Here is a 12,858-nt window from a genome sequence, read left to right as displayed (position 1 = left end):
ACTTCTGCCCCATTCACAGTTAGCCCACATTAATGCTGAATGGGGCCCATGTGTTTAGCCCTAATGGGCCAGCCCAAGTGGGCCCCATTTTAGGTTACCATATCGGTCCCATACAGTTAGCCCAGATAAAACCCATGCCCACTCATAACCCATGTAGCCCACATCAAACCCAAGTGGGGCCCACCTATGCATGCTGGCTGGGATATAAATGATTTTATTTATTTTAGGTTTCATAGGGCATTTTCGGAAACAAAATCCTCTGTTGTTTGTTTTGGACAGATAGTCTTACTATGTCTTTCGATTTTGTTTTGCGCAAAGGTCGGTCTTTAAGATTATTTATTTCATTTTAAATTTTCACTAATATGTGCGCATGTGATTCCTTGCAGAGAAGTTCTTAATGGGTCTGATCTACAAGACAAAAACCATGAAAGAGGACCACACGTTGGCTGATTACGGGATCAAGCACAAGTCTGAGGTCCAGGTGGTGGTTCGCTGTAACGGAGGACTGGAGCTGATCGTCCATGACTCTGATCCACTCTGATCCATTCAAAACTGGAGTGGAGTTGATTAGAGTCAACAAACAGGAGTAAAATAATTATGCTGTTTGTTGGAAAGATGATGTTTGTTAACAAAAAAAAACAAAAAAAAAACACACACAAAAAGATCTGTATGTAAAGTGAAAACAAAAAATGAAAATGCCCAGTCATTCTTATGCATTATTGCTGGTTTTCACCCCAAAGCCATTAGAAAACAATTTCAAAAATCTTATATGAAAATATGATCTCAGTATTTATAACTATTTGTCAATATTAATTATTGTTCTTTGCTATGCACATGTTTTTCACTGTCACACTGAATAATTGTTCGCTTGTTAAAAAACAGTTTGAAATAAATTATTTAATCATAATGATATTTGATTGAATATCATTACGATCGATTCTCTTATTCCCTTAAGTGAATAATTGCTGGGGTTCTGTGATTTTTCTCTCTCCCATGTTTATTGTAGATAAGCCTTTAATCAATTCAGTTTCTTTGAAAACATAAATACTGTGACACATGTAAAATAAGTGATGAGAGATTATGAAAAATAACTATAATTTTTTTAATTTGAATAATTACTGTTTGCACTTTTAATTTGTCTGCATGTTTGATGCTCAAAAATAAATGAATAACTAAATATTACGATCTTTGTGTGAATCTACTTGCTTTGTTTACCTGTCACTTTGCTCCTGTTGCACAGAAATGTCCCCATTAAAGGACAATAAAGGATAATATAATTCTTTACTAATGGTAGTCAGATTATTCATTCTGTTTAATAAACTGTAAATTATTCACGTTAGTTTTTATGAAGTTAAGGCGCGAACAATAAAAACTATAATCTAATATTTATTATTTACATGGTCGTGATTTTTCGCTGTTGTTCATTAAATGTCATTCATTCATCCATCCATCCATCCATCCATCCATCCATCCATCCACCTGCTCTTCTTTCCATGTGGGCGTATCTTCAGCGATCAGCTGCAAAGCAAAGTCACGTGACTCGTAAAGAATAACTGGACTCGAAATCGAAAGAGTTCCCTTCTATTAGACCAAATACAATATAAAGTTGATTGTTTTCTGCATCGCAGGAGAAGTAAAAAAAATCTTCCATGATGAACTCTAAAACGAAGCGCTACAACCTGAGCGACTCTACAATCCGACTTGTGGAAGAAGAGGATCAGTTTGACTGTGAGTGGCTCGTTTCGTTTCATCAGCGCTGTAGCTGTAACAGTTTTCACTGAATTTGTAATCTTGTTTACAGTATGCATCGTTTGTATTTAAATATGCTGGAGGATCTCATTGGATGTTTCTGCAGTTCTGTGTGAAGGTTTTGATTCCCCGAGAGCCCGGATGTCCTGCGGACATGTGGTGACCCCGATGTCTCTCACGAAGTGGTGCCAGCAACTGCTCAAACAGGTGGGATATGACGGTGACCTCACATTCAGCCCGAAAATAGGAAAAAAAAAAAAGACAATTGTAAGCTAGCTTTTGATACAGATGAAAAGTAATAAGGTGTTTCCTTGTGGTGTTTATTTTTTTAGATTATTTCCACAACAGAATGATGCAGACAGCTATTTTTCGGATCTGGTTTTCTGGTCATTAAATGCTTTTTTAATCCAATTTTTAACAAATATTAAAATCTTAAAATGTATCTATCCTCTCTTTCGTCTATTTCAACATTTTGTTTCCTTTATTTGAGTTGTAGATACCCGACTTCCAACGTTCAGAAACAGAGAATAACCAAAAACAAAACCTGTGCAAATCCTTCTATTCCCTCTCTCTCCTCCCAAACACACATACAATGTCAATCACCTGACAGTGTCCAGGCTGCATGACTCCTGTGACCAGAGGGAGCAGCTCAAACCTCTTTGTCTGCTGCCAAGTGTGTTCAGCAAAGACCGGACGCAGCTTTGGGTTCTGCTGGCAGTGTCTGAGGGAGTGGAAAGGTCAACAGCCTCGATCTGACCGCTGCAAAAACGACAACTGCCACAATTCTGCCCTGAAGACGCTGAGAGAGTGTCCAGAAGTCCAAATTGACAAAGTCAAAGGCTGTCCGTCGGTCCGTGCCTGCCCCACCTGCGGCTCACTGATCCAGCACACTGGGATAGGATGCAAAACCGTTATATGTCCCCGATGTAAGATGTCGTTTTGTTTTGGCTGCCTAAAGACTGGTTACTGTGGGATTTCTGATATTTGTTCCAGTGGCATTGCTCCTAGGCAGACGTTTATTCCTGTGTGGCAGAGGAAATGATGTGATTCATAAGCTACCACTGTTTGTTATTTACCTGGTTGTTCTTGCTACTCATGTATAATCTTTAAAATCCGACATTTGCAACAATTTGAACAATCTTTGTACTCCGCTTACTACAAAGTAACTTCCAAATAAATCTTGTCATGTTGTGGAATGTATTATTCTGAAACTACAACAGATGAAACACCCATTAAAGGATGTCCACAAGAATATGTAGCTTTTTGTGCTGTTTGACGTCTCTATTATTGTATTTGCATCAAGTAATCATATCGCACTGTATGACTCTTACGTATTCTTCATTAAGCAATCTTTGTCATTTGATTGCATTTTTGCGACAGTGCAAACTCAAAATCAGAAATTGTTGAACAAATAAAAATGTTGCTATTGTTTGGCTAAATAAAAAGTGAAATTTAATCCAAATCAATCAATCAAACAAATTTTATTTGTATAGCACATTTCAGCAGCAAGGCATTTCAAGATGCTTTACATAATTAAAAAACAAAATAAAAACAGCATGTGACATTGAATAAACAGTAAGAAAGAGAAAGAGATTTTGGAAAAAAGGAAAAAAAAGATTTTCAAAAAAGGGATAAAAACATACTTTTGTTACGGAATTTAAGCGCCTGTCGTCGCCGGACTCCAACACGGGTATTATCCAGGCCCCGTCGCCTAACAGGACAAGGTCTCCAACCTTGCAGCACCAGGCTCCGTCCACCTGTCACGCGAATTTTTGCGCTAGGACTTCGCTGTCCTACACGGATTTTTGTGCACTATTTTTACCTGTTGGAGTCTAAAATTTACAGGGTTTTTCTGTGCCCGCGATGACCCTCAACCACTCGTCACTTTTACATAAGTATATAAAAAGTAAAGAAAAACATTAAAAACATCAAAGACATCTAAAACCCGCACTCTAACCCTAATTTAGCCATAAGCAACTCTAAACAGGTGGGTTAAATCATTTACAATTATTCAGTTTGAATAATAAATGTTTGAAAAATAAATGTAAACAAGTGTCATAGGTTATTGCATAAATGATATTTATTAAATATGATTGATGTGTATGAAGTGATAATCTAAGACTTCATTTGAAGTCTTCATTTAAAACTGTCATGTTGTGACAGTATGGCATGAGAGGTAATCTGTGAAAAATCTATTTCCTCTGCCTTCTCCCAGTGCTCTGTAGAAACAACCAATCAGAGGCCCGAGAGTTTTAGTGCTGTCAGTCACAATCAGAATGTTGCATTACTTTAACCAGTAATAGTAATTCAGGAAGGAGATGGAGGAGATTGATTGTTTTCACAGATTATCTGCCTCATATCAAACTGTCACAACATGATGGCAGCTTTAACAAATATGGAGAAAACATATTTTTTATTAAAGTTATGTATTGCAGCTTGAATAAAATGCAACTACATAGCATTTTTAAGAAGGTTGGATTGCTTTGTACATATTTTGCACGTTGCTTTTGACTTTTGCTCATGGAGAGACATTTCAGTATCTAAAACTAAGAAAAAATTTAAGCAACCTACTTTCATGCTGAATGTGGACTGTTGGATGTTAAATTAATGAGCAGTAAATATAGTGCTAATTATCAGTATTGAACCAAAGAAAGCAAGGCAGATGCCAACCTTTACAATTGTGGCGCTTCACAAATAGACTCAAAAAATTGTAACAGCAGCTGTGCAGGGGGGCCCAAACAAATTTTTTGTCAGGGGGCCCAAGATTCCTGGTGGTGCCCCTGCCTACCGGTGTTTGTTATCTGTGTTATATCAAGTTCAAATTTAGTTCAGTCTTCTACCAGGAAATTTTAGAGGACTTTCTGGTGATAAACTTTATGGAGATGCTGATTATTTAATTTCCCAGCAGGACCTGGCACCTTCCCCCACTGTCAAAATAAAACCTACTGGTTTTAATTACTGTAGTATAACTGTTCTGGTAACAGTGATACAGAAGTATCACTGTTCTGGAGTGGTTAGATAACAGACCTGACCTAAACCTGATAGTGAATTTATGGTAGTCGAGAAAAAACGTCACCAGATCCAACAATTTAAAAGACCAGAATGCCGCTATAAAAAACTTGGTAATCAGTTTGATAAATTGTCACAATCAATATGTTCAAAATTAATTGTCCTTGAGATGTTTGTTTTAAGTTACACCAAACTGGACAAAAAGGTCCCAGAAACAACCACATCACTGAGCAGGGAAAAAGATTTTGATAAGATGGAGTGAGAATATATTTTCTTTACATCACACAGATTTGGTTTTGGGTCTAACTTAAAGTAATCAGATTAATAAGCACTGACTCCACAGTCTCCCCTAAACCTACTTTTCTTCTTTCTACTGGCAATAGCTAATGATGTGGAAGGAAACATAATCATCACCCAACATTTAGTTTGAACCACTGAAGAAGACAAAGATGCCGCCATGCTTTTAATCTTATTTATGTCAAACTCTGATTCTTCTGATGTGAAGGTCACTTGAGGAAACAGGTAACATTCTTCAGATCCGTCAATGTTTAATTTTTGAGAACCAAAACTGTAAACTGTGGTCAAAACTTCCTGGTTGTAGTAAAACCTCCATGTTTTTTTTTTTTTTTTCATTTGTAAAAAAAAAAAAAAAATTAGCTCATCTGCTTCAATATCTAGTGCATTCTGAGACGATGTTCTGCACAAGTTTGACGTGAGCTACTGTTTCCTTTTTAAAATCTAAAACCAATCTGTGCACTCTCTTCTGACATCATTGAGGCTTTTTTATCCACAGCTGCTGTTCTCTTATTTGAACTCATTCTCTCTAAACAGAGGAAAGTGTGCGTGAAAACCTCAGTAGTTTCTGAAATACTCTTTCCAGTCAGTCTGGCATCAAGAAGCCATGATCCAAGATCTCTGAAAATAACTCTTCCTCATTCTGACGATGACTTTCAACTTTATCAGGTCACCTTAAATGTACCCAGGTCACTGTTTCATACAAAGCTGCTGCCATGTTATTGATTGACACCACTCTTATTTATAGTCATATTCATTAAATTACAACCTGTGTTCAGATGAGGCCTCTTTGTCAGACTGACAGTACCTTTTGAAAATAACAACCTTCAAGTAGGTATTAAACATACTTTTCATCAAGCCAACATTTTTGTGTTATGTTTAGTATTTTTTTAAGGTCTGGTGTAATATTCAAATTTTAAATGTAATTTTTTTTGTCCCCTGAAAGTGGAAAATTATCATAATTAACAAAAATGTAGGCTTTTATACATTCATCTGTGTGTAACAAACCAACTTATTTTTCAAAGATTTGCACTGAACCTAGTGTTTTCTTCAGTAGGAAAATAACAGGAACTGCACAGTGGCATGGTTGGTAGCACTGTTGCTTTGCAGCAAGAAGATTCTGGGTTTGAGTCCCAGCCTGGGGTCTTTCTGCATGAAGTTTGCATGTTCTCCCTGTGCATGTGTGGGTTCTCTCTGGGTACTCTGGCTTCATCCCACAGTCCAAAAACATGACTGTAAGGTAACTTGTTCTTTCTAAATTCTCCTTAGGTGTGAGTGTGTGTGCATTGTTGTGTGTCTCTGTGTTGCCTTACAACAACCTGTCCAGGGTGACCCCGCCTCTCACCCGAAATGTGGAGATAAGCACCAGCAACTGTCCTGACCCCAGTAGGGAGAAGGGTCAAGTATTTTCAGGTACTTTCCAGCTTTAATTTTGTTTGTTGTAAAAACATTTGTATCCCATTCTTTTGCCCTCACTGTTAGGACAGGGGTTGTAAATCTCTTGGCATTTGAAATCTCTATCGGTGTGTGTCATTTCAGTTTTAATCTGCATTTTAGTTTTTGTGTTTTAGTTTTCACAGACTCTTGAATCAAATCAACATCAAATTAAATTTTATTTGTATAGCACATTTCAGCAGCAAGGCATTTCAAAGTGCTTTACATCATTAAACACAAAAACACAGTCATGCAACATTGAATAAACATTATTGTTGTTTATGTTCCATTAGCAACTCTAAACAAGTGGGTTTTAAGAAAAAGATATTCAAGACTCTGACAGACTCTTCTTGAAACACTAGTGTAAAAACAGAAAAGAAAAGAAAGAACAATAGATATTTAATCTCAGTTTTGTTAACAACAAATTTTGACAATTTCTTATGGAAGAAAAAATTGTCTGGTCATTAACATCCTCAAAAACTCGTCAAAACTTGTAGCTATCATAACTCATTTAAGAGAATATGAACTGGATTCTAACTTGTGAGCATTCATGACTTTATCAGTGTTTATCAGCTGAATGAAATGTTCTAGTTGCAAAGTGAAAGAGAACTGTTTTCTGACTCCCTCTCTGCGGTCATGGGAGTGCCTCTTACTGTTTGTTCATTTCAATGGTGGCTCAGGGGCAGAAATCTTTTCTGCGACGGCAAAGTGAAGAAGAGCCGTATCAGTCTTTGGTGATTCACTATTAAGGAAGGTAAGGCCTCCATGCTGAGCTGATAATAATTATTTGTTTAAATGTCTTTTATTAATGTTGTTCCATAACAAATCGTCCCACAGACATGAAGTATTATGGGTTGAGAAACCAAGGAGCAACATGTTACCTGAACAGCATTCTGCAGGCTCTGTTCATGACCAGAGAGTTCAGAGAGGCTGTTAAAAGGTTAGTGAGTAAATCATGAAGCACGTTTTGTGTAGGAAGAAATATTTGGAGGGTTTTTTGTTTTTCTATATATATTCTGTATCTCTGACAATATCCTATAAACAGTTGCTCAAAACACCATAAAGACGACATCAATGTTCAGCTCAATACTTTGTTTGAGAGTTTAAAGAAAAAAACATCAGAAACAACAGAAGTTACAAAGACACTGAGAATTGAAAAAGGTACGTAATCAGATGCATTTATCTACTGTTAGCTTGTTTCTGAATAAAGGACGATGTTGTGAATGCTTTATCTTCAACATAAATCTTGACAAAATATAGAAGAAACATGGGTGAACATGAAATATGAAAAAATACATCATTTTATGTATCATTCTTTCTTCATTCTCCCAGTGTATGAACAGCAGGATGCTGGTCAGTACCTGGAGAAGATTTTATCTGATGTCAGTGATGAAGCGTCAAAGGTAAATTATTCATGAAATCACTGTCAGATTGGTATGGAGAGGGCGCTACAGAGTGTGAATGAAAAATAAAAGCTGCTAGATTTTAAATCAAATTGTATTTTCAGGTATTCAAAGGAGAGCTGATTCACAGGACTGTTTGTGATCAATGTGGCTCACATACTGATGACGAAGTGCCATTTTTCTTTCTTTCTCTCCCACTGATGGATTCTAGTAATGGAAACTACAGTGTGGTAAGAAACAACCTGCAGAATGGAAACCATTTTATGTGCCAGACAAAACTCATAAAAGTAATCTGGAATAATCAATGATTTACTTATTACTTAGTAGAAACCATGTTGGTAGAATAGTGGAAAGTACCTGGTGAAGGTTTGTGCAGTAACACAAAGTGTGTTTTCAGGAGGACGGGATTCAGGCGTTTTTAAAGGATGTAGAGTTTTGTGGAGAAGACCAGATGTACTGTGATAAGTGTAAATACAAACGTGACACTACTATTGTAAGTAAAGGGAAAACTGTTTTAAGTGTGTGATTAAACAACAACAAAAACAAAACAGATATTTTGACAGTATGCACTGATTAGCTATTAGCTAAAGACGCAAATAATGAAAGAGAAGCTAAAATAAAAGTTCTGAAGTTTACATATATTTTACTAGAGTTTGGTAGCATTTAAAACGTCATGAACTGAGTCAAATGTTTTGGATGAACAAGTTTCTCATAATAATTTATTACATTTTTGACCCATTTCTCCTGAAAGAACTGTTCTTTTTAATCAGTTGTTTTGCAGGCTCCCTTGCTCAAGGGTTTGTGATGACCTCTCAAATACTGACTTTGTTATCCCAAATTAATAGGACAGGATAATTAAAGTCATTGTCCATTTTGTATGACCTCTCTGTGCTAAAGCTACCAGGGCAATTTCTTAGGATGTTGCTTAAATATTTCCATTATATGTTCTCTCCTCGTGATGTCATCAGTCTTTTAAAGTGCAACAATATGATGCAAACCCAAAAATTAAAAATAAGTAAATAAATATTGGTGATCCCTGCCGACCTGGAACAGAAAAGTCTTAGTTTGAGTTAATATCAGGCAGTAAAAAAGGTTGTGTGTCTTTATATACAGTTAATATAAATATCAGCTTTTAACCATATTGACAATGTTGTGTTTCATATAGAAATATGAACTAAAGCGTCATCCAGAGGTTTTGATTTTGCTGCTGAAGAGGTTTGAATACAACTACCACCGCATGTCATACAGTAAAGACAGCCGTGCTGTGGATGTTTGTTACACTATCAACTTACCTGAGGTATATTTCAGTATATTGTGATTGTTGTCCATTTTCTTTCCACTTTCCAGATTAATGTGTGTTTTGTTGATCAGAACCAGACATATGAACTGTATGCCTTGGTGGAGCACGTTGGGTCTCTGACAGGTGGGTATTACACAGCAACAATCAAACCTGAGGATGAAGACAGATGGTACAAGTTCAACGACTCCAGTGTGACACTGGTGAGATGATTATCCTACAACCATGGATGGTTTTGACATTGACTATCAATATTTCACCTTTTTTAGCGCAGTGCAAGTTTGATATTGTTCCTTTCATTAACAGGTTGGTAACCAGACGTTTCAGAAAAAGTTTGAGAGGTAAGTAATTGTCCTTCGTTTTGTTCTTCTGCTTATATTTACTGTTTATCATAGCCAAAATGTATGTTCTTTATGCACCAGATCCCGAAGCGCCCATCTTCTGTTTTACAGGAAAAGAAGTGAGATGAAAACACATTTTACAATGATTTCTATTAGGTTCAATTTGTCATAATTTTTTAATATAAATTTCAGATGCTGAAGTGGAAGATGAAGGAACAGACGGAGAAGAAGACCAGAAAAAACTGAAAAACGATGACGAGAGTGAAAATGAGAGTAAAAACGACAATACGGGGAAAATGACTTCAGACTGTGATAAAAATCACAATCGTTTGTATTTTCCTTTGTTAGCTTTGTTACTTTTTGTATTTGCAATTCTCTGGATTGTCATTGTTGTCATGAAGGTCCTTCCGAATGAATTTATTCTCTTTGGTTTAATCTTTCTTTTAGGGTTAGCCTTCTTACTTTGGTGGAAATGTATGAAAAAAGACAAACGATTGGTTTTGTCGCAATGTAGCCGCCATGTTTAACCACTTGTTAGTCAGAAATGACTAAATCATGATTCACCATAGAATGGATCTGCTTCACCTCTGAAACATTATGTTTTCATTTTATTCCCTTTGCTCTAAGTTACATTACATTAATATGACAGTAAAAATGAATGGATTCAGCCAGACAGTTTGACTTCATGTGGACGCTGTACAATTAAATTTGTAGAAGAAGAAACTGAAAGTAAAAGCCAAGCTTGCTTTAGGAGTGTTGTGACAGCCTGTCGTCTCAGATTATTTCCTGGTTGAAGTCAGATACTTTTAGCCGACAAGTTGGAAGAACAAAGTAGGTCTGAAATGAACAGCTCAGATCAGGACGAGAAGGGATACGACCCCCATGACGCCACGCTGAGCTTTGTGGACAGACCTGATGACCTGGATCCTCTATGAAAGGACTAATAACTATGCTGCTGTTTTACCCATATTTGTTATATTTATGTATTTGCTTCTGAATTAAGTTTTACTTGTACATTTTTCAGTATAATCTACACTATTAGAGTGTCCAACTTACTGTCTGCTCTATTAGTCAGTGATGATGATGATGAAGACCAGGGTCTTAGAGCTGAGATGTCCTGCGGTCACGCTGTCACTCCACAATCTCTGACTGGCTGGTGTCGCAGCCTGCTGGATCAGGTATGTAATGACATCACACATGTTTTATATGGAACATTTTCTTACTTTGGTCATTTCTTGTCACTGTTGTATCTTCTAATGTGCTTTTATTTTGAAATTTAAATAGTTCCAATGCACAACTAAAGACATTATAAGTAAGAGGAGAAAATTTTCAAAGTCAAATTTAGTCCAAACAGTGGAATTCATTAACAACACTATTATTCTTATTCTTATTATTTCATCCATCGTCTTCTGCTTCATCTGGGGTAGGGTCGCGGGGGCAGCAGCTTCAGAAGGGAGGCTGTATAATTACAAGGAAATAAAACGATAATTATAGAGTGAACTTCATTTCATTTGGTGTCGGCTTGTTTTCTATCTGTGTCCATCTGGGATGCAGTGGGAACCGTGATGCATTTAGGTGAACAGTTCGGTGCTCATGTATTGGTGTATTTTTTAGTTTAAAGACAGGGAGACATAGTTGCCAGCCTTTCTTGAAGGCCTCATGTTTTTCATTTTGGAATACATTTTCATTTCTTTGTTGTTCTTCCTTTAAAAAAAAAACACCAGGTGTCAATGGCTGCAAACAGGTTCAGATGTTGACCAAGACATTGCAGTCCTCAGTAGACTGGAGACTTTTTGACCTGCTTCCCTAAAACCAGAAATTAGTTCAGTATTTTTTAAAAAATACATATTATGTGTTTAAAATGAGACAATGACATAAACCCCCATTCAGGGTTTAACCCATTTGTTCAAACACCAAACCAGTTGTTCTGCGTCTTTATGGTTACATGTTGTTTTTGTCTGACCATCTTAGGGTCAGTACAAGTTCAAGTGTCCTGCTTTTGACGAAGACACCCAGGAGATTTGCGGCGCTGTGTGGCCGTATCGAGAGGTGCGTCGCCTGGCGGACCTGAGCGTTGAAGAGATGGAATACTTTGAGGAGACCATCGCTCGCCTGGCTGCTGCAGAGTACCAGGAGTTTAGAGAAGTAAGTGTCTCTAACTTCAGGTCAGTCTTCACTTTAACTGCTCTACTTAAACCATTATGTCTTCCTCTTACAGTGCCCTGGGTGTAAGAGCTACGTTGAAAGAAAGGACCTGACTAACCTCTGCTTTCAGTGCTTAGTTTGCGTTGCAGACCAGAAGAAACAGGTCCAGTTCTGCTGGCAGTGCTTGAAGCCATGGAAAGGTCCGGCTCCACGCTCCGATCGCTGTGACAATGATGGCTGCAAAAACTGCAACATTTTTGTCCATGTTCATCAACTGTGAAACTTATTTATTCTGTTAAGCATCAAATGATATCTGCAACACTTTTATTATCATGTTATATTTTACGTTGACAAAAATTTCTTCTTTGGCATCCAATTAACTGATAAAACATAAATTTTGACTAAAAGTGTTTAAAGTGTTTGTCTCAAAGTAGGGCGTCCATCTTTAATGGAAATTCATGTTTTTAGCTACTTAATGTGGAATTTGCTTCTCTAAAATCATTGTGTTAAAAAGTTTTGGAAAATTTTAATCTGTTATTTTTGAAACTGAAAGTTAACAGGCTTTTTTTATTGTTAAAGTCAATTGCAAATACACAGAAATGTAAAACACAGAAATGTGGCAGATAAAACACAATCCTTCTTTGCAGGGTACTTTATTTATGCCAGTTAAGGAGGAAGTCCAAAAAGCTTTCTTTATAAATTCACTAAGTAAAAAAAATATTTCCCACGAGGAAGAAATTAACTTAGTAAAAGACACACATTTTATTTGTCCCCTCTGCTCTCTAAGACACAATTCAATCAGTTCATCTCTGTCATATCTGTAGTGGGATGCTCTTTGAATTCTTAATATTCTCTTTTCTTAAAGACGTTTGTGCAAAGTCTGTCTTAGTTCATGTTTCTTTTGTTGTTATTTTCATATTCTAAATTTGTGTTTTATTTTTAAAGTTTGTTCTAGATTACCTGAACTCAGCATCTCTTCTTATATTTCATACAATATTCAGCTATTTAGTCTGTATTTGAGTGTTTTACACGCAACACCATAAAATGTTTGCCCTAAATGGGCGATGATGAAATGCAAATACTGTTAGCTCACTAGGTGCCACTATGTTGAATTACTATCAACGCTGTAATTCCGAGAAGAGACGGCATGTTTTTGGTCTCAACATAATTCACATGTGAAATTAGT

At 36.7% G+C, this 12,858-nt stretch overlaps 1 protein-coding gene and 1 long non-coding RNA gene across 2 annotated transcripts; both read left to right on the top strand.

The window, feature by feature from the left end:
- The first annotated feature begins 1,564 nt into the window (after positions 1–1,564).
- On the top strand, positions 1,565–2,977 carry LOC107832918 (uncharacterized). Its single transcript, XR_001663536.1, has 3 exons — positions 1,565–1,728; positions 1,856–1,956; positions 2,082–2,977. It is a non-coding gene; the product is annotated as an uncharacterized LOC107832918 (long non-coding RNA).
- Positions 2,978–7,137: 4,160 nt separating this feature from the next.
- On the top strand, positions 7,138–10,577 carry LOC103145993 (ubiquitin carboxyl-terminal hydrolase 47-like). The gene is made up of 11 exons (XM_007563692.2): positions 7,138–7,240; positions 7,324–7,426; positions 7,532–7,647; positions 7,819–7,889; positions 7,994–8,119; positions 8,287–8,382; positions 9,055–9,186; positions 9,261–9,389; positions 9,493–9,527; positions 9,609–9,646; positions 9,720–10,577. The coding sequence occupies exons 2-11, from the start codon at positions 7,326–7,328 to the stop codon at positions 10,052–10,054; spliced, it is 1,179 nt and encodes a 392-aa protein (XP_007563754.1). The 5' UTR covers positions 7,138–7,240; positions 7,324–7,325; the 3' UTR covers positions 10,055–10,577.
- Positions 10,578–12,858: the final 2,281 nt, after the last annotated feature.

This window comes from Poecilia formosa, unplaced genomic scaffold (genome assembly GCF_000485575.1).
Source record: "Poecilia formosa unplaced genomic scaffold, Poecilia_formosa-5.1.2 Scaffold149, whole genome shotgun sequence".
NCBI classification, from domain to species: domain Eukaryota; kingdom Metazoa; phylum Chordata; class Actinopteri; order Cyprinodontiformes; family Poeciliidae; genus Poecilia; species Poecilia formosa.
Note: the sequence above shows the minus strand (reverse complement) of the source record. Positions and strands in the feature narration are given on the sequence as shown.